At 39.2% G+C, this 22750-nt stretch overlaps 1 protein-coding gene across 1 annotated transcript in view; it reads right to left on the bottom strand.

The window, feature by feature from the left end:
- Nucleotides 1–21114, bottom strand: part of LOC149250294 (deoxyhypusine synthase-like) — a 60029-nt gene extending 38915 nt beyond the window's left edge. The window contains exons 1-3 of the mRNA XM_089459010.1: nt 20634–21114; nt 20269–20436; nt 19178–19396 (exon numbers count right to left, since the gene is read on the bottom strand). Of these exons, the coding sequence (XP_089315136.1) occupies nt 19178–19396; nt 20269–20436; nt 20634–20834 (588 nt within the window). The 5' untranslated portion in view covers nt 20835–21114. The remainder of the gene's footprint in view (nt 1–19177; nt 19397–20268; nt 20437–20633) is intronic.
- Between the last annotated feature and the right edge of the window lie 1636 nt (nt 21115–22750).

Below are 22750 nucleotides of genomic sequence, written 5' to 3'. Positions count from 1 at the left end.
GTAAGTCTAATATGGACTATTTCTACAATGCTATGTTGGAAAACTTGGCAATAATTGTACCTCATAAAACCCTCCACTTTTCAATGACATACCATTTGGTTCCTAGAACACTTCTTTATATGATTGTAAAAGATCTTCCAACAAACACTTATGTTACTCTATACATTTTTCCAATGATATCTTCACACACACACACACTGACTTTGTGTCATTTTGGTTCGGTCTTGAAAAGATAAGTACATAGTTCTTGCTTGAATTAATCATCTCTTAGCTTGGTAAGCTCTCACCAAAGAGATCTTCGACTTCCCCTTATGTACAATGATGATAAGAGATTTACCATCCTTGACCAATGGGTATTGATTTACCATTCCCATGAAGATCACATCCCTCATATACATGTAGGGACTACCAAACACTACACCATAGACTTCAAGATGCATTACATCAAATTTTGATTCATTAATAAAATTTGAACTACCAAAAAAATCTAAGCTTACGCTACTTAGCAACTTTTAAGCCCACATCCTTATTCACCCATCACAAAGGGCACAGATGGGGGTGATCATACATCTCAAAGCTAAGCTTATTTACCAAAGCCTTTGCAATGAGGTTGGCATGTGAACCAGAATAAAACAAAGAATCTACCTTGTTCTACTTGATTAAATTTGATATAGAACAACATTGTCATCTCCTCTCGCTTTTGTGATGGAAGTTGCGCAGGTTCACCTCCTTCTATACAGTTGTGCAAACAATTTTATCATCCACCTATGCACTACTTTCTATCTCGTCTTCCACTTCCACACCTAGGAGATTTTTCTTCTTGGACTACTCTTGCTTGTGGTTCGTAGGATTTAGCTCTAGATGCAACTTCCAAAAATTCTTTGGGGTGACCATCAACGTCAATAGTCACAGTGGTTGATAGGGCCCTTGCACACATTTGTAGTGGATGTAGACCTCTTTGTTATAGTTAAGTGTTTCGATATGAGCCGTGTTGGAGTTGAGAAATGCCCCAACGTTCTGAGTGCACGCTCCACCTATCATTAGGATCCAAATGAAACTTAAGAGATAGAAAAGAGTGAGCCTATGGAATAAATAACTAGTTTCTAAAGGGATTACATGTTAGAAAATAAAAAATTAAAAATTAAAAATTAAAAAAAAAAAATTAAAAATTAAAAATTAAAAAAAAAAAGACCACATGACCATGTGGGGAATAATTGGATTGTTACCTTGATAGGGGCATAACGTTTCAATACGAACTTCATTTGAGGCAAACAATCCGTTCTTGAAAAGCTACTAGCATATGGAAAGTGATAAGAACCTCCAGAGCAATTGTCATCAAGGTCATGGACCGTAAAATCCTACTTCTTTGACCCAAATCAGATGAATTTTAGTTTTGGTTCATCGTTGTAATTTTCAAGATCTAACGCAAAGTGCACCCGGAGGTTGCTCCATTTAGTAGAGAAATGGTGCTAACTATCAATGGTATTTAAAGTAGTTGGGTCCTTACGATAAATAGGACCTTTCTCGTTCTTCTAGTTATAGGTTTTCTTTTCTTCTCCCTATAGATTTTCTTTTGTACTCTTGCGACATGACTTTTACACTTCCCTTATCGCTCGTTTTCACACATTATACTTTCTAATCCAATTGAGTTATTTTGGTCATAAATTGACATAATATCATTTCATTTCTCTCAATTTCAAGGCATTAAACTTGTGCACTATGGTGAGCCTTTATGGCAATTAATTTTTTAAGCTTTCATTAAATCACCTAGATATTTGTAATTGTGGTGGTACATAATGCTTAAGAGTTAGGTACCTAGAATATTTTTGTCATAAAGGTGTATTTAGTCCACCTAGTCATTGGTCAAGCATTTGAGACCAATCGGATTGGGGTACACCTTTCCTGCTATCTATTTTCATTTTAAACATAGTTGTAAATTCCTACTTGTATGATTAATAGAATCCTCTTGCTCATTAAGCAATAAGATAAGATACAATAAGATAGTTTTATTAATGCCCAAGAATGACCAAAAAAGTGGGTCAATAGGACTCAAAAGTATAACTAGCAACAAAACATTGTAGGAGTGCCAAGGTTGATCCTGAAAACTAGAATAATAAAAAGAAAGCCTTAAAGGATCATAAATGGGGATCAACCTATATCAAATGAATTAGAGAATATAAAAAACTATATTATGATGGGTCAAAATACTCATATCAAAAAAGAACTCTATCTAAGATGCAATAATGGAACCCAATTTACCTTTTGATTGTATTGGGGTCCTAACTCTCAAACATATCAACAGAATAGCACAAAGGAAACCACTTCATCGCATCATAATCCCACTTAGAAATACCACAAGAAACTTTATGTACAATCAGAACTGCAGGTATGGTTGAAAGGTTAAACTACAGGTATGGTTGAAAGGTTAATGTTAATACCTATAATATGCTTGTACGGTTGAGCAATTACTCTCCTTTTCTGTTAATTTTAGGTAACAATGGTATGTTCTATGCTTAAGAGCAATTTTACTTCAATCTCTTTATTAGCCCAATATCAATATCCAGTTTAGCAATCACATCAACATGATCGTAAAATGCAGATATAACATAAACATTTTACTTCAATTTCTTTATTAGTCCAATATCAATATCCAGTTTAGCAATCACATCAACATGATAGTAAAATGTGGATATAACATAAACATAAACAATAGAAGACAAGCCAAGACAAGAGGACACAAGATGTGGCACCAACGAGGGACAAACCCCAATGTGGGGAAACCCTTGATCAAATCTTCTTATAGTCTTCAATAGTTCAGCAGAGAGAGATAGTACAATTTACAAATCTGATATTTTGTAACAGCAGTAAAAGAGCCCTAACCAGAAAAGTCAACGCTGGTCAACAAGGCAAATTTGACCCTCAACAATTTGGTCAACTTCAGTCAACTTCGGCCTCCAAACAACAAGATGAATCAGTCCTCAAAACAACCCAAAACAGTCCAGTCAAACAACCAACCCTGCGGTCAGCCCTAGCTACAATCAACACTGGTCAAAGTCAATGTTTGACCTTGATTTCTGTGCCCAGAAATGCGGCCAGCCTAAATAGAAATATCTCACCCAAAAACGCAGTCAAACATGTCAATGTTGCTGGTCAACGCATGGTCAAACTGTCCAAAAATTTAGTCTCCTGAAATTTCAGACGTGTGGAGAGAGAGGCCCAGAAATCCACACCCAATGAATGAGGAGAGAGACAGAGAAGTGTGAAGATAAGTGTGACCAAATGAGTTGCCAATTTTAACACTCCCTCTCAACTAGGGAGAACTCCATTTGCTAATCCATCTACCAATCTGTACTATCTCTGCCATCAATGCACTGCTCTGCTTTGTTGAACTATGAAGAAGAAGATGTGATTGAGAATGTATCATATCGTTCTCTATTGACCTGAAGTCAGTGCTAATCAAAGGAGAGTGTGTCATACCACTCTTACTGACCCGAAGTCAATTCCAATTGATCCCAAATCAATATCGGTCATCTTAGCATATATGGAGTACGGTAGTACACAATGCATCCATCGATAGTACTATGGTCCCTATCCTCATTTCCCTACTCATTGGCCAGATTAGAGGTACTTCCCATGAGTCCCAAACCGCATGGGTAGGATGTCTCAGCAGGAAAAGGATCACAGGGGAAGGTCGAACCACTCACCCTGTACACAACAAACCACTAAAGGAAGGTTAAACCACTCACCCTATGGTTGCTCATCACTCCAAGAAGTACCCCAAGCCCCCCAAAGCTCCCAGAGCTCAATGTCCATCTCATACAAGACCCTCATAAGAGTGTCTCTCCACGGCTCCAAGTCATTCTAAGAAGGCCAAGAACTTGACCTTCCCTAGGGGCTTTGTTAGAATATCAGCAACCTGCTCATCAGTGTCAATGTGATGGAGCCTTATTGCTCCTCGTTGTTACCATATCCCAGAAAAAGTGGTACCTGATATCTATATGCTTGGAGCGATAATGAAACACGGGATTCTTTGATAATCGGATCCCACTCTGGTTGTCACAGAGGATCACAGTGGTATCCAGCGCATGTCCAAATAGCTCACTGAAGAGCTTTCTCAACCAGACAGCTTCACAGGGGGCCATACTAGCAGCTATGTATTCGGCCTCGGCGGTGCTCAAGGCAACCGATTTCTGCTCCCTGCTCTTCCAGGATATCGAAGCAGAACTCAAAATAAACAACATCCAGAAGTGCTCTTAAGATCCACCACACTGCCAGCCCAATCAACATCAGAATAACCATGCAACCTCACATCTCCGGCAGTGTATCTCAGTCCATGAATGATTGTGCCCCGAAGATATCTCAGAAGATTCTTGGCACTAATCCAATGTATATGATGAGGCTCAACCATATATTGGCTCAATGTGTTAAGTACAAAACATATGTTTGGACAGGAGTTCACCAAGAACATCAGTGCTCCTATGAGTTGACAATACTCAGAAGCATTTCCCAATTCAGGTCGAGCAGCACTACCACATAACTTCTTAAAGTTAAGTTCCATCGGCATAGTCACAGGTTTGCAGTCCACCATCACAAATCTTTCCAATATCTTCACAACATATTTTCCTTGAGAGAGGAAAATTTCACCTAGCTTTTGTCGGACCTCCAACCCTAGGAAATACTGCATCGGTCCTAGGTCCTTCATCTCAAATTCAGAAGCCAACTCCCTCTTACATTTGTGAATGAGAGGGTCTACACTTGTCAAAAAGAGGTTGTCTACATAAAGTACCAGAATGAGAGGTTTATCATTTTTCAACCTTCAAGTAAAGGTTCGAATCGACTTCACTCCTAGTGAATCCCAGCTTCATTAGATAGCTATCGATCCTCTCATACCAAGCCCGAAGTGTTTGCTTCAATCCATAGAGAGCTTTCTTCAACCTGCATACATGAGATTCCCGATCATGAACCTCAAACCCCTCAGGTTGTTCCACATAGACTTCCTCTTTGATTGAACCATGCAAGAAAGCGGTCATGACATCCATCTGATGTAGGTTCCATCCTTGTGAGGCAGCAAGGCTATGATTGAGCGGATGGTGGTGTATCGAGCAACAGGTGCAAATATCTCATCGTAATCTACGCTTTCCTTTTGAGAGAAACCTCAAGCCACAAAGCAAGCCTTGAACTTTTCTGCACTTCCATCAGCTCCATGCTTGATTTTGTAGAGCCACTTAGAGGTTACAACCGATTTGTCTTAGGGTCTAGGGACCACATCCCAGACATCATTCTTCATAATTGACTTGTATTCTTCATTCATAGCATCCTTCCATACTTGATGCTTCATAGCGTCTTCAAATGTGAAGGCTCATTTTGAATGAAAGTGCTCATGGTGGTCAAATATCCTTGATACCTGTTCAGCTTCTTACTTTCACAGAAAGTCCCCCTTGGTGCAATGTCTCTCTCTGCATTTTCGAGAGTCTCCCTAAGCCATGAGGGTCTCCTTTTGGAGGAGGAGGGTTCATGAGGACGAGGATCAATAAGATCCATAGGTTCATCAACATTCGGCATCGTTTCATCTTCTTTTGCACGTTGTTTTCCGGTGTCAGCTTCTTTGTCCTTCCTTGGGATAGGAAGGACCAACCACATAAATTGTATAACCCTTAGAATTTTCACTATAGCCCACAAAGATTCCTTTCTTCCCTGATGCACCCTATTTGCTTCTTTTCTCTTTCGACACATGAAAATATACGAGACTTCCAAAAATTCTAAAATGAGAGATATTGGGTTTCTTACTAGTTAACACTTCTTCGGGAGTCTTGGAGTCCAATGCTTGATGAGGGCATCGATTTTGAACATACACGGCGGTATTTGCAGCGTCAACCCATAGGAACTTCAGAAGCCCTTGATCATGAAGCATGGCACGAACAATGTCTACAATAGTACGATTCTTGATTTTCTTCTCGGATTGGTTTTCGATAAAGGCTTTGAAGTGTCGAAAGCAGGTGAACACTTCATCCTTCTTCTTCAAGAAGTAGATCCATGTTTTGCGAGAATAATCATCCGTAAAGGTGAGATAATATAAATATCCTCCCAAAGAGTTTACGGGCATCATACCAAATATGTCAGAGTGGATCAATTGCAATATGTCTGTGGTCTTGCTATTACTTGAGGGGAATGGTCCCCTTGTAAGTTTTCCTTTGGCACATCCTGGACATACACCTTCATGCTCTACTATGAATTCGGCCATACTTGTCACCATTTGTCTCACATCGGGTAGGGCCTTATAATGAAGATAGGTAAACCTCTGGTGCCATAGTTTAGATTGTAGAGATGTGTCGCAAGACATGGCTCCCAATGGACTTCCTCCAACTTGATACAAAGTGTCAACCCTGAACCCAAGAGTAAAATCATCTTTAAAATTTCTTTTACAACCACGTACCTTTCCATTGATGAATGCCACCTTGAATCCTTTGACTTCCATTACCGAAATGGACACCAAGTTCTTCTTGAGATCAAGTACATATAGAACTTCTTGTAAATGAATAGTGTTAACTTGATTCAATTGAAGGTTGACATTCCCTACTCCCTTCACGGGATAGGTGGCATCGTCTCCAAAGATAATCTCCAAGTTTGTCTCCTTCTCTATCAGATTAGAGAGAGCTTCCTCGTATCCGGTGAAGTGCCTTGAGGAACCACTATCAATCAGCCAATTTCCCAAAGTGTCTAGAGGAGAGGCAGTGGAGAGGGTCGATATAAGATAGTACTCCTTTTGCTTATTGTTAACAACATTTTATTCTTCATACGTGGAGTTCCTTGATTTCTTAGAGGGTCGACCATTTCCTTGATATCCTGCATTCCTTTTTCCTTTGCCATTGGACTTGCCATTCCTTTGATCGTTGTTGTTGAAGTTGCCCCTGGAATGATTGTGATCGTCATCATGCAATGTGTCCCTTCTATTTGGACCAATGTTGCACAAAGCGGGGACGAAATGGGGCGTTTTTTGGAAGCGGGGACGCGGAAGCGTCATTTTCCAAAAATCTAGGAAGTGAAGCGTCTATATATATATATATATATATATATATATATATATATAATATTTTTTTGCATTTATATTAGAAAACATCCAAAATACCAAATTAGTTGTAGAAGACATGAAAACATGCATATTTTTACATAGCTCAATATAAATGCGGCATCCATTGTACATCAATGATTAATTATTCCAGCATCTCTTGTCTAGCCTTTCCCTCTACTTCAATTCTATAGGGATTTTAGTTAACATCGCCTAATTTTGATCAAACAACTTAATCCAAGCCTTATAATATGGTAGAGAAAGCTTAACTGCCTGATCAATATTTTGACTTGAGTGAAGGGTACATAATTGCTAAGGCCATGACAAAGGAGTTCAACAATCAATAACACCAACAATGGGGTACATATAGGGCTTGTTGCTCTTGATTAAATGCCAATCACATGCCCTCATACATGATATAATCCAATGAAACACCACAATCACATTGATCTTGAAAACTATTAAGTCTGCTGAATTTTGAATGGGATATGAAATTCTCTTTTCTTCTTATGAAATCAAATGAGGTTAGAACCACTCTCAAACATCCTGAGTCATTTCATGGTAATGTTAAAAATTTAAGTAAAAGGATGGAAATGAAAGATAAAGGAGAATGTCACTTTTACTTTAAGAATTTAACATTACCATTAGGGAGCATCTAGGAAGCATCAAGGAGCACCTTAGGAGTATTCGGAAAGTGTAGTTCCTCACAAAACAATTCGAAATTTCCAAAAACAAAAAAGGCCCCGCGGAACCATCCACCTTCTCTCGAATCCGCTCGCGATCCGCAATGGATACACGCTCGAACCTCCACAGATCCGCACACGATCCTTTCCGAATCTACGGATCGGGAAATAGGAACCACGGATCGGGCAGTGAGAGCCGAGGATCAGGCCCCCATGAATCCAATTTTGCAGGAATCGTCAAAAAAAAGGAGGAACTGCGAATCCAATTTTCCGATCCGCAGTTCTGCCGAAGGATCAGTAGCGGATCCGTACGGGACGCGGATCTGCCTTTGGATCCTTGTGGCAGGAGACGATTCCTACAACACTGATTTGGACACTCCCTTGCATAGTGGCCAAACTTATTGCAAACAAAGCACCTGCCCTTCCTTCTTCCCTTAGATCCAAGCTTTCCATGGAAATGACCTTTAGACCCTGCATTATTTCTCGTTTTGGCATGAGCAAAGAATGCAGTGGGGTTGCTTCTATTAGAAGGCATTTCTTGCTCCACCATTCTTGTTTCTTCTTGAATGCATCTTGACATCAATTCTTCAAACCCTGGAATTCAATCATTGTTGAGAATAGTGGTTCTAAATATACACCGCTCGAGTAGGAGTCCTCTAAGGGTAGTGATAGTAAGTTCCCTAAGAATGACCTCTCCAATTGAAAGTAGATCATTCTTGATCTCAGTGATCCTAAAAAAGTAGTATTGAATATCCTCGTCCTTGCCCTTCTTAATATCTTTCAACTTATTCTTGAGAAATAGAATTTGATTAGCATTACTAACCTTGAACATGTTGATCAAACTGTCGTAGATCTCCTTGGAGGTCTTCAAATCGGAGATGTAGGCCACCAAACGTTTGTCAATGGAATCTCTAATAATCTTCTTTGCTTTGCCTTCAGCCCTATTGTACTTGGTCTTCGCAGCAGCCAGTGCATTTGAAGGTGACTCGGGGATTTTATGGGCATTTTCTATTTTCTATGGGTATTTCCATTTTTGAATAAGAAATATTCCTGGTTATATTCATCTCATGTACGAAATCCTTTTTATATGCCTCGCACATCTAGTACAACAGGGAAAATGATGGTATCGCAATGAACAGAGGAATATTAAATAATAGGAAATATGGTCAAAATAATTTCTATAGTAGTTCAATGAACAATACTCTGCAGGCTCAGATCTCTTCTATAGTGAAAATACTACTAGCCACAAACCAACATCCATGATACATGAACCAAAATCAGAATTTAGGAAGAAAAAATATCATGATGTAATTCAATTATTCCTTGCATCACAGGTGTTGCTGCATATCTTGAGATCATTTGGTCCATTATTTCGTTACCTTGCGCTTTTGTTTCCGAAATGAAGACACTCATCCCTGCTGGCCCTTGTTGTAGCCTCATCCTTTTTACAGTCAACTTCGTTGGTTTTACCAACCAGCGAACATGGTCGAGCACACAAGCAAGCAGACATGAACCCCTCCCCATTGATATCTCCCTATGACTTACTCTTATTGGTCAAGAAATTTCAGTTTAGCAGCCGCACACCTCCCTTTAGGAATAAGCAGAGTTGCAGGGGAGTGCTCCCCCCGCCCTTCGAACCCGCTCCCAATCCGCGCTCCGAGCGGGAGCGGATTGGGAGCGCGCTCCCGATAAAAAGATTTGCGCTCCCTGCCAAAATCGGGAGCGATATCAGGAGCGTCGCTCCCGGAGCGAAAATTACAACTCGAGAGCGATCAAGGAGCGATCGCTCCCGAGCGTTAAAATTTCACTCCGGGAGCGTTCCGCGAAAAAAAAAAAAAAAAAAAAAATAAGATAAAATAAATAAAATAAAATAATTAAAAAAATAAATAAATAAATAAATTATGTTTTAAAATCACATTGGGGCAAAAAACATTTCATTATCACTTGAATGAGTTGAGTTTAGCTAGAGAGCAAGAGCAAAGGAGCGAGGAGAAACGAGGAGCAAGCGCTGAGGAGCAAGGAGCAAGCGCTGAGGAGCAAGGAGCAAGCTTGCAAAGAGGTTAGTAACTTGGTAATTTAGTATTTTAAACCTTAGTTAGGTAGTTATTTAGTTTAGTTTAGTTAGTTTAGTTAGTTTAATTTAGTTTAGTTTAGTTTATTAACTTTATTTAGTACAAAAATCATGAATCTAAAATAAATTAATAAATTAAATTAATTAATCTAAATCAATTAAATTAATTTTCTCATTCATATTCCCATTCCCATTCCCATTAAATTTTGCAGATTCAGAAGCCTACAAATATCAAACATCATGGACCTAGCTATATTTCTTGGCATTTTCCTCTTCTTGGTCACTTTTATGGTTACTATGGTGCTGGAGAGTAGGAAACGGAGGGGCCAAAATGAAGAGGGGGATGAAGAAGCTGGAGAAAGTGGATTTGATGAAAACCCCAGTGAGGAGGAGCTGGAGGAGGGTGAACATGACTCTCAAAAAACTAAACAAGACCAAACCCCATTGTGGAAATATGTTAACAGGCCTGAAGCGGGGGGAGGGGGTGGAACCACTAAATTTCATTGCCCCCATTGCAACAATAATTATACAGGTTCATACACCCGTGCCAGAAAACACCTCTGCGGGAAAAGGCCATGGGATGGAGATAAACAAATAGGAATCAAAACTTGTCCAGCAGTGTCAGCAACGGATAGAGCCAAATACATAGGGGAATAGGAGGAAGTCTAATACAAATCTAAAAAATCAAGGGGTTTCTTTGAACCAAGCTCACAATCACAAGCACAAAGAACTCCTTCAACATCCTCCCAAGGCAGTGGATATGGAGGCACAGGGTCACCAGCTTTAAGGCGTAGAACCATATCAGATTTCCTTGATGAGGGGTGTAGGAATAATGTGGATTCAAAGGTTTACAGGTTTCTCTATGCATGTGGGATACCATTCAATGTTCTTCGCTCACCTTATTGGCACAAAATGGTTTCTGCCATAAATGATGCCCCTAAAGGATACAAGAGCCCTGGGTATGACAAGGCAAGAACCGTTGGACTTGATCATGAAAAAGCAAAAATATCACATTCTTTGAATAGAATGACAAGTTCTTGGACTGACCATGGGGTGTCCATTGTATCTGATGGATGGACAAATGTAAAAGGCAAGCCATTGATAAGTGTTCTTGCTGTGTTTGTTAGTGGTGCCATCTTTCTAACTGCACATGATTACTCAGACAAGTTCAGGACCGCCATCAACATTGCAGAAGCATTACTTGAAACAATTTACCGTATTGGGCCATACAATGTCATCCAAGTCATCACTGATAATGCTCCTAATTGTAAGGCAGCGGGAGCAATTATTGAGGATAAATACCCCAACATATTTTGGTTTGGATGTTTGGTTCACACATTGAACCTTCTGATGCATGATGTTGTCAAGAACAAAAATGCACAATACAAATGGATTGGTGATTTGTACAAGAAAGGCAAACAAATGATAAAATTTATTACAAATCATAGCAATACCCATGGCCTTTTCCGCAGTCACTCGAGATTGGAGTTGTTGAAGATTGCGAAGACCAGATTTGATAGCTATTACCTCACCTTCAGGTGCCTTTTGAAGGTAAGAGAGTCATTGGCTAGCATGGTATCAAGTCCACATTGGCAGGTATTAAAGGAAAGGGCTACAAATGCAGCTGACAAGTGAGGTTTTGAACTGGTGGAGGAGGCCGCTCTTGATGGTCAGTTTTGGACAAGTGTGAGGCAAGTATTGGATTTCACCAAGCCCATTTATCACATGATTCGGTTTGCAGATACAGACAAACCAGTGATTGGCGAGGTGTATGAGCAGATGGATACCATGTTGGGGCAAATAAAAGATATTGTTCATAACAAAGATCCCGACTTGTACAAACTGATTCACGATTGTGTGTGTGAACAGTGGAATAGACTTAATCTTCCACTACATTGCTTGGTGTATATCTTTATTGCAAAATACTATTCTACATCTTGGTTGGGCCAACCTGCACCAGGGGGTGGAATTAGGACCAAACCCCATTTAGATGCAGAGGTAACTAGTGGATATTTGCAAGCATTAGAAAAGTTGATCCCTGACAGGGAGGAATGTGCAGCTGTGCGCCTTGAAATAGGCAAATACTTTAGTGGCACTAGTTTGTTTGGTACCTTCCATGCAATGGAAGATAGAGACAGATTTGATGCTCTCACATGGTGGGAAACATATGGCGGCCATGGACTTTTGCCAAAATTGGCAAAAAAAAGTTCTATCACAGGTTGTAAATACTTCTTCTGCAGAAAGGTGTTGGAGCACCTACAGCTTCATACATAATGTGAAAAGAAACAGACTCAATGAAAACCAGGCAGAAAGCTTGGTTTATGTGCACTACAACTTGAGGTTGTTGAGTCATTATTGTGATCGGGCTTATGAGGATCCCACATATAAAATTTGGGACAATCACCCAGAGGATGACAATTTGGAGGATGGCACTATACATCTTGAAGAACTGGAAGAGGAACTTATAAGGGATGAAGATGAAGCAGCTGCAGCAGCCATGCCACCTCCACCATCCAGTAGCAGTGCTCGAGTTCCGAGTCTTGTTCCTTTGTTGTCGCCACCTCCATCTACACCCTCACGTGGAGGGCATGTGCCTTCTAGTTCTGGTCGTCGGTCTGTGCGGGAGACTCCTAGAAGACCACCACGACCTGCTTATACTCCTGGAGACTCTCGTGGCAAGGGCCACATGTAGATTTACAGTTTACTTGTCTTTTATAGTTTCTATTAGTTTTCATAACTATTGAGTCTTGAGTCCTTGACTCTTGACTCTTGACTCTTTCATATCATAATGATATTTTTTTGTAAACAATATATGACTGTGACAATGAAAATTTGAAGTTTGAAGTTGGCAATTATAACTCATTGGTAATGATTGTGAATTATGAATATGATGCTTCGTGAAAGACTAAAGTTGTTTCATTTCATTTCATTATTCATGTTTCATTTTATAACATTTCATTTCATGTTAACATTTAGAAGTTAGGACTTAGAAATATCTAAAATATTATTTCTTGTAATGGTTAAACTTAGCTTACAAGTACAACTTTGGTGATCAATGATGATAAATGTTATATATTGAATTTTCAATTTTGAAAGCTTGAAGTTGAAACTTTAAGATTGAATTTGATGAATCATGATTCACGAGACTCAATATGTTGTAGTTGTAATATGTATTTTACTAACTTGTGGACATGGTTGATGAAGATTATAACTTCTAGATGATTGATGTGATATGGTTCAATGATCAATCTATGTTTTTTTATGTTTTTTATATCTAATCTAAGTCACAGGACACGTCCTCCAGGGTCCCGTGTCCCGTATTTTACGTACCAGACACGAAAACGGCTCTAAAACGTGTCGAAAATGGTTTTTATCGTGTCCTGGAAAAAGTAAAACGTATTCGCTGGTTTTCGTTGTGTCCTGCATTTGGAAAACGCGTATTTCGTTGGTAGAAAACGTGGCCCTAACATTTTTCGACAGGTTGAATACGTACCCCACAAAAAAATGTAATTTAAAGCCTAGCTGCCCACGCAATGGATTTTTCCCGGTTATTTTCGTCCTGTGCTGTCGTCTGGAGCTATTGTGTGTGTGGAGCTATCGTGTGGAGCAGCATGTTTGAAGTTTGAACTGAGTTTGGAGTCTGGAGCAGAGTGTGGTGCGGCTGGTGCCCGTGCCGATTGCTGTGCAGCGTTCAGGTTTCCGCTTCAGCGTTCAAGACCGGCCCGTAAACCAGTAAACCCCTAAACCCGTGTTCAAATTAACTTATATCATGATTGATGCCAGATGGGGTTTCCTGTTTCCGTTTACCGTTTCTAAATTCTATGTTATAATTTTTTTCATTATCGTGCAGTTTCTGGCATTTTGATTTCACTCTATTGGACACGATGATCCTAGTCAAAGATAAGGAAACCTAAAACCTTGTGTTGTGAAGAGCCCGTTACATGTTGATGCAACGTTGTGATAAGGTCCGTCATGTGATTATGAATTTGGGGATTATGAGCCCCAAATCTGTTATGCAGATGATGAATTGGAGAAGAGCAAAGGAAATCCCGTAAGGAGTCAAGGGTTTGTACTATGTAGATAGAGCAACCATCAATTTGGTGGAGTTTTCGTAAGCATAGGAGCAGCCAAAGTACTTGGCTTGGGCCAACCTAAGCAGCACGAGCAAAGATTCCATCATTCCAGTGAGGGTTGATTCACTGAAACACTTATTACAACCTGGTGAAGGCCCACGAGCCACCACAAGTATTGTGGTGAAGTGTTGACATTGAAAATCATAGCCAACCTATGTAACATAAGCTCTAGTTCTCCATCAAAAATGCTTGAACCCCCAACAGCACGATCAACAAGCAAAGAAAACTCTGTCTCATTGTCCTTCAGGTAGATGCCTAGATTCAACTGCACTTTCAACAATTAGCTTGATCAGGAACATTGGATTTAGAAAGAAAGGTTAAAAATTGTTTCAACCCAATGCTTAATATACCCACAACTTATACCTTTTATTCCGTGGAGGGAGTAAACCTCACCAACATCTTATAAAAATAAAATTGATATAGAAATCTAATGAACTATCATGTAATCTCCTCACTTTGTCATATTGGAAATTGATATATTGACAATTGTATATAGTATTGCAAAGTGAGTCATCAACTTGTCAGAAAATATATACGATCCTGCCTAACATGACACTGGACAACTTGACACGATTATTGAATGTTAATTTCCAGCCAGATTTCCAAAGATACAATAAGGATAATTTCTTGGCCATTTTGTTTCAAATCAGATTGTATTCCAGGAAGAAAATTTGTCATGGCTATTTGAAGGTTGTTGAAGTCCATTTAATTGTTTGGGCATAAAAAGGATCTTTCAGAAAACTTTTTGAGATTTAATGTGATCTTGGAGAAATCAGCTCAAAGCCTCAATGTAAAAACAAAAACTTTCTTTGTGTAAGATAATAAATTTATGACTATGAGTTTAAGTCTTTAAGACGAGCACACAAAGATATTGTTTTAGAAAAACACTAGGGATGTAGTTGAGTCTTGACCTTTTGGTGTTTTAGACAATACTAGAGTTTTCATTCAGATTCATTTGGCATGTTGAAACCTTTCAACTTCAAGGATGGCTGGTCTACCCCATATTATGTTGGAAGAGCAATCAAATGTTTAACTGTAATTTAAATCAGCCTGCACTTCCTTATGTGCTTTCATCACCAAGGGTTTCAAACTTTCAACTTTCCAAATGGTCTCTCAAAATATTGACTGCAGTCTGCTCCTTGTAAGTTGTAGGCAATTTTTAGCAAGGATAGGGAGCTGTTGTTTCACTTCTGAAATGCCCTCATCTGCATCATCATTCATAATGCTTGATTCTGGGTCAAGCCTATATCTGCCATCCATCATACATTCAACTTTCAAGCCATTATACTCCAATACAGATTTGGGTGCATGCTAGACAAAATGCTAATTGATTGTGTACATCAGTACATGTATATTTATAAATTATACTCTGTTTTTATTTGACTGTGCAGAACCAAGCTTTTATTCCACCCATCTGTTGAAGGGACATTTGGTGCGTGTGTATGGAGTGTAAAAACAAACTCCATAAAGTATTGTTACCAGGGTGAAACTCTGACTAAATTCAAGTCAAGGGGCCTCGAGACTTAAAATGGCTATGGTTTTGGCAATAACACTGTCAGGCTGAAGTCCTAAATCCTTGCATTTGTCAAAGTAAGAAAGGACACAGTCTAGTGGACCATATAAGTGACATAGCCATTGTCTTTGAAGTTTGGATATATATTTATTAATATTAAATTATTATTGACAGTAGGTCCAATAAATCAGAAACAGCAAGACTGCATGTTATCAACAGTTTCATCTCTGGGGCAATTTGAGTTGTTTTGCTCAATTTGTATGCACATATTGAATCATATAACAGTTCTGAGTTAACTTTGTAAGTTTATAAATTATAAGTTTATAGATTATAATTGTTTAACTTTAATTGTTTTTTTTTGTAGGTGAAGGTGGGTGGACTTTATAACAGTGAGAAGATTAATGGCTCAATCATCGAGGGCAGCCTGCAGAGGTCAAAGGAAGGGCGGTGCTTTTCGTGGTCCCCCCCCTCCAAGTGTTTCTGTTTCACCTTCTCTTGGTCATAGTGCCCCAAGTGCTTCAAGTGAAGCAGTAGGTGCTTCTCAGCCAACATTAACATATGATGCTGTTGCAGCAAGACAACAAGCACAGCTAAAAAAATACCCTCTCTGGAAGTATGTAACCAAGAAGCAAGGGCCAAAGGCTGGTGCGGAAGGGAATGTGCTTTGGTCTTGTAATTTCTGCAAGTGTGAATTTAAGAGCACTTACTTTCGAGTTAAGGGCCATTTGTTGGGCCTTCCTTGTGGAATTGGAGTATGCAAAAAGATCAGTCCTAAAGAAAGAATGGATTTGGAAAGGGAGGATGCAGCTGGCTCTGGGAATGTGGTGGCAGCGAGCAGGAAAACTAGTAAAAATGAAGATCCTCTTCCATTCTTGAGGAATGCTAATAGTAGTCGATTTGGGAGAGAAGAAATTCAGCCAACAAAAAAGATGGCAGCCCATACTTATGGTGGTCCAATGAACAAGATTTTTTGGCGTGAGCAGCGAGATGAGGTTGATCTTACATTGGCATTCTTTTTCTATATCAACTTCATTTCTTTTAATGTTGCACCGTCTCCTTTGTTTATTGAGATGTGTCGAGCTCTAGTTGATAGGGCTCCAATTGGGTATGTGCCTCCAAGTTCAGAAAAACTTAGAACCACATTGTTGGTTAAGGCAAGGAAGGAGGTGGATAAAATTCTACAACCTATTAAATCATCATGGATCTCATCTGGTGTTAGTATTGTTTCTGATGGATGGACAGATACAGCACGCCATCCTCTCATCAATTTCATGGTATGTTCTCAAAATGGACCGGTTTTCTTGAAAGCAGTTGATGCTCTTAGACAATACAAGGATGCAAAATATATGGGTGAGTTGTTTATTAAAGTTATTGAAGAAGTAGGCGTTGAAAGTTGTGTGCAAATCATCACAGATAATGCACCTGTTTGCAAAGCAGCTGGCTTGATTGTGGAAACTAAATATTCACAAATATTTTGGACACCATGCATTGTTCACTCTTTGAATTTAGCACTCAAATCTATTGCTTCAGATGTGACATGGATTGGCAATCTTATTAAGGATGCACGCCATATCCGAAATTTTGTGCAAAACCATACCAATGCCTTCACAATATGTAAAGAGTACACACATCTATCATTGTTGAAGACTGCAAATACTCAGTTTGCTTCCTCATTCATCATGCTTAAGAGGTTGAAGGAGGTGAAGGCCGCTCTTGGGGCCATGGTTATTTCAGATCTTTGGTCTTTTTGGAGAAAGACGGATCAAACAGCTTCAAAAAAGGTAAAGGACACAGTGTTAGATGATGGTTGGTGGGAGAGGGTGGATCTTACCATAAAGATCATGAATCCTATCATTTCTTTCTTGCGGTTTGCAGACACGGACCAGCCCATCTTAGGAGAGGTTTATAAGGGTTGGGATTCCATGATTGAGTCTGTGAAGACTATTGTTATGGAGAATGAGTGCCCTACATATGAGACATCAGCAGAGAGCTTATGGTCCACCATACAAAATATTCTTATCTCTAGGTGGGATAAGAATTGCACACCTTTGCATTGCTTAGCTCACTCTTTGAATCCCAAGTACTACAGTCAAGAGTGGCTCCGTGGTGGGACCTCACACAAATACCCTCCTCACATGGATGGAGAGATTTCACAAGGGAGGAAGATAGCATTCAGAAGGATATTTCAGGATAACACATCTTTTCTTGAGGTGGAGGAAGGCTTTGTAGAGTTCTCCACTGGCACCAGGAGATTTGGGGGGTATGATGTACTTGGAGATAGGGGGTCAAAAGTGCCTATGCATGGTGGGCAACTCATGGGGCAGCGTGCCCTATTCTACAACAGTTAGCCTTGAGGGTCCTCTCTCAAATTACTTCATCTTCTTGTTGTGAGAGGAATTGGAGCACTTACGGGAATCTATATAGTTTGAAAAAGAGCAAGCTTGAGCAATCCAGGGCGGAGACAATGGTGTATGTGCACACCAACCTTCGTCTTATTTACAAGCAAAGACAGGAGTGGTTGAAGGGAAAAACAAAGATATGGGATGTGTTTCCTGATGATATGGGCTTGGACGACAATATTGAGTTGGCATTAGCCAACATGGATCTTAATGACCCAGTGCTAGAGCCAGTGACTTTTGATGATGAGACACAGCATCTTGAGGGGTCATCCTCCACACCAACAAATGCAGCAGCAGATCCTGGATTGGGCATAGAGGAGGAGGATGGTGTACAGTCAGATGGCAGTGGCAGTGATGGTGACTATGACATAGAGGACATGGACTATTGATAGAGTGATGAGTCATGACTCATGGACCAGTACCGAGCTATGATATTCCTACTTATTTTGTATCTACTCTTTTGTATTTTCCATTGGCATTCTCTCAGGAGTCAGTATCTACTATCTATGTACATTGTAAACACTGAACAGTGATACATTTTGATTTTGATGACTTAATAGAAAATCTGCATTTTATGGTTTTAATATCTAAGTTCTAAATTTATAATTAGTAGTAAGTACTTAGTAGTTTCTTATGTGCTTGTAAGTTGTAAATTTTGATTCTATTTATTTTTTTAAAGTGAACTATGAACTTTGAGAAGTAATTATATTTTAACTTGATTAGATAAGCTGCAACCTACAATTTAATATGGATAAAAAACTATATTTCGGTATATATATATATATATATATATATATATATATATTATTAAATATATATAAAACGTGTCCCCCGTGTCCTGTTTCTAGGTCGCTGCATTTCATATTGAATACTCGTATTTACGTGTCCTCCGTGTCTCGTGTCCTCGTGTCATGTGACTTAGTATCTAATTCATCATTCTACATGTTTTTGTTGACATATATGTATCAAAAATTAAAAAATATAAAAAATATATATATTTTTAAAAAATCGCTCCGGGATTCGCTCCCAAACCGGGAGCTTCTGAATATGTCGCTCCGGCTCCCCGCTTTCGCTCCTGCTCCCAAGTAACATTGGGAATAAGGAAATCTTCTATAGTAAATTTTTAATGAGGGTTTGATTCAAACCATGCCCTCCTAAAAAGGCATCTAGTCCTACAAACCATGTATTCCAGGTGCTGATTACAACTGATATTAACGAGGAAAATAAAAACACACAAAGATACAGGAAAACACCCCAACTGATAAGAGAAATGAAATAACTATGTTGCCTTCAAAAAATGCTACATAAATACCTGTTCTTTTTGCTCCTTTAAAAGCTGATCAAAAATGGGTATGATCCAATCTTCAAACTTGCAGTAATTGTCATTAGGCACCAACAGATTACCAATACGATTCAATCCATTTGAACGTAACTGAGCTCCGGGTAGTGAAAAATCACCAATATATGTCGGTGCTAGACATTTAATCAGGTCTTCTTCAACCCCTCCTGCCGTGGTAACCAGCACATCAACCTGTACACATTTCTCTGCCAACATGAATCGAAGCTTTGTTACTAGAGCAGGCGTGGCCAAACTCGCAACAGACCACGTGAATGGAAAAAGTACTGCAATATCATTATAACAAAGAATTTAACTGGACAGAAAAAACGAAAAAAAATAGGCAAGACGATATGAGTTTACCACTGCAAGAAACAGCAGAAATCTTACAATTGCTTCTTTATGTGGACAACTGGATTGTATTGATAATAATTACACCTTCTAATGCATATGTGTAAGAATTTTGCCATATTCCTCCTAATACTGATGATAAGTCAAAATAGGCACCAGAGCACACATTTGCAGCATTTAACTTTCTTTAATTTCACTCAGAGTGGGTGATGGAAGATGAGGGAATTTTCAAGAAATAATGGGCTGATAGTATTCAAGATGCGGCATGTGAAATACATGGCTAACAGTCTCGTGAACCGTGGTTCTGTAGTGAATACGGTGGCATGCCAGGCTGCCCACGCTGAATGCAGCGCTATGCCAGACCACCCACCAAGGTTCAATTCCCCTGGAAGTATGAATAAGAAAAGGGACCAGGTGGTTTTGATAGAAGAAAACCCCAAGTCTTGGGTGGTTTTGAAAGAAGAGAGTCCCTATTTTTGACAGATAAAAGGTTATGTTCAGTGATTAGCCCCTTCAAGGCAGTTTTGCCCATACAAGCAATCTGCTTGTGGTGCGCAACCTCTTACGGCTCGTTGCAATGCTTCTTTTGAGTTTAAAGAAAGTACTTAAAAAAATAATTAAGACAGAGCAAAACGCTATAACAATTCTTCTACATTGAAAACGGGAAAATGCTATAACAATTCTTCTACATTAGGCAAGTGTAGACGGAGCCTCACCATGCGATGCTCTGCCAAGAACCGAATAGTGTCTCGCAGACCGGAAGAGATGAGGTTCGAAGTAAAACCCATGAATATTTTGCACTTTACACTTTGTCTGAAAGCTGGATCCCTCTCTTCCTCGCTGCAACCTTCTTCAATCGGTTCGTCGCTTAGCCTCCACTCCAGCTATGAAACGAAATGAAAGAATCCAATGATGAGCAACCGACAGATAACCAAAACAATTTAATCTAATATAGTCGAATTGCTTATGCAGAGGCCAAGTCATATAGCGTATGAACAGGAAGTGTAACCAGCGTTGTATTCAATAAGCACCCAAAAAAGGCAAATGAGGAAAATGGGATATTACTGATGGTATCACCTACCATATTATTGACAAGAACAATAGCCCGGCCAAGATGAGAAGCCTGGAAACCCGTGGTTAACATTGACAGGAGAAGTTTTTCGTGATCAATTCCTTCGTTGAAATCATACCCACTCACTATTGTGGATTTGTCATTCAGCTTCGCCGATGATTTCATGGCTGCAGCGTGGGCGGAGATTGGAAACCTTTCGGGTGCATCCATGGGGGCGGCAACACTGTTAGTAGGCTCTGAGCCCCCGTGCGCGTCTGTGTGCTCTGTGCAAATATGAGGATACCCACTGTGAAGAAAAGGAGGGACGCGCGTCTGTGTGCTCTGTGCAAATATGAGGATACCCACTGTGAAGAAAAGGAGGGACCCGTGCGCGTCTGTGTGCTCTGTGCAAATATGAGGATAGCCCACTGTGAAGAAAAGGAGGGATCCCGTGGCTATCAAAAAAAAATTGTATTCATTTTTTGGGAATGGTAAGGTGTAGGGGAGAAAAATGGCTCTAATGTTTTGGAACAATCTAACATTTTGGAAGTCTCTACTGTTTTGGGGCTTACATAATATGGAAAAAATTGGACTAGCTCTACAAGAGTTATTTGCATATGTTTGTTAGGCTTACATAATATGGAAAAAATTGGACTAGCTCTACAAGAGTTATTTGCATATGTTTGTTATTTCACAATAGTTAGTGGAGTTTGGTAATGAGGGTGAAATATTTGAAATTCATGTTGGTTGTAGATTGGTTCATGTAAGAGTCAAAAGTGTAGGGGTTCTATGATTTAGAGGAATTTGGTAAGTAGTTTGCAAGCTTTGGAGAAATGGCTTTTGTGGAAGATTGGGAAAGGAGCTAAATTTCTTCATAGGATGCAATGGTCATCATAAACTCTTTGATCGCTAGTGGAGTTTTTAAAGCATTCGGGTTATATTACTATCATTGATTTTGCTAATAAACTCTTTGATAGGCTAGTGGAGTTTTTAAAGCATTTGGGTTATATTACTATCGTTGATGTTGCTATGCAGGTAGATGCAACTTCAGATAGTCAAGAGTGACTTTCACCTCAAGATATAGGCATTTTTGATGTTTATGGAGCTCCTTTGTATTGAATTTGGGTCAATATGGTATTTAATTAACGAGGAGGAGGAAGAGATCATCAAGTGGTCTAAGAATAAACACAGTGGAACTATAATAGCTAGATCTAGATATGATGGGCTGATTCATGACAATCCTCTTACTTCTTCAAAATGGTGGCACGGATTAGAATTGAAAGGACAAGGCCCCCTTAAATGTAGTTTTTTCCTTTGGTTGTTGTTGGAATGAAAAATATTGACTTGAGTTATTCTTGTTAAGCGAGGATGGGTAGGTCACGGATTTCATTTTCTATATTGTATGAATGATGAGTCAAATGCTCATTTATTTATTCATTGTCATTTTGTAATTTATGTTTGGAAGGTGATTTTCTCTTTATTTTAACCTTGATGCATGGTTTAAGAGTGTCTCTATACTTAGAATCAAAGGTTTATTTCCTCTTCCCCTAAATTCCTTTCCATCTGTGTATTGTGGGGAATTTGGCTAGGGCGAAACTGTTCTTTGCTTGAAGACACTGTGGTTTTCTCTAAAGTTATTGCACATAATGCAAGATCATCTTATATTGAGCAAGTGGAGTCGTTCAAAGGGGAGAAGATCTTCATTTAGAATCTTGGCGAAAGAAAATCCTCCATCTTGAGGATCAATTTGATGATGTGCAAGTTCTTCATACATACAGGAAAATAATGTCATGACTGATATATTATCTAAAAAACTCATTTATTAGATATAGGTTTAGTGTTTATCTCAAAAGAATCTAATGATAATGTGTTATTTATTTTGTTCTTTTAATCTATTTGATTCAATTCAAATAAGATTTAGTTAAATTTCTAGTAAATTTGGTTCTTTTCCCATTTTTAGTTTAGTGTGCCTATTATGAAAACATAGATATGAACCACTTTGCCCGTTGTTGAACTAAAAATGGATTGTTTGTGTTGTAGGTTATCCACAACCGCCAACGGTGTACTCCCAGCGGCCCCTTGCCGGAGCAGCGCCTTCACAATACGGTCAGTAGCGACAGCCTAGCGCTTCCAGGGGATTTTTGGGA

Source organism: Pinus tabuliformis, chromosome 7, assembly GCF_031772625.1.
Source record: "Pinus tabuliformis cultivar Carrire ecotype Pingquan chromosome 7, CPIR1, whole genome shotgun sequence".
Lineage (NCBI taxonomy): Eukaryota > Viridiplantae > Streptophyta > Pinopsida > Pinales > Pinaceae > Pinus > Pinus tabuliformis.
This window is presented reverse-complemented; position numbering and strand designations above follow the sequence as displayed.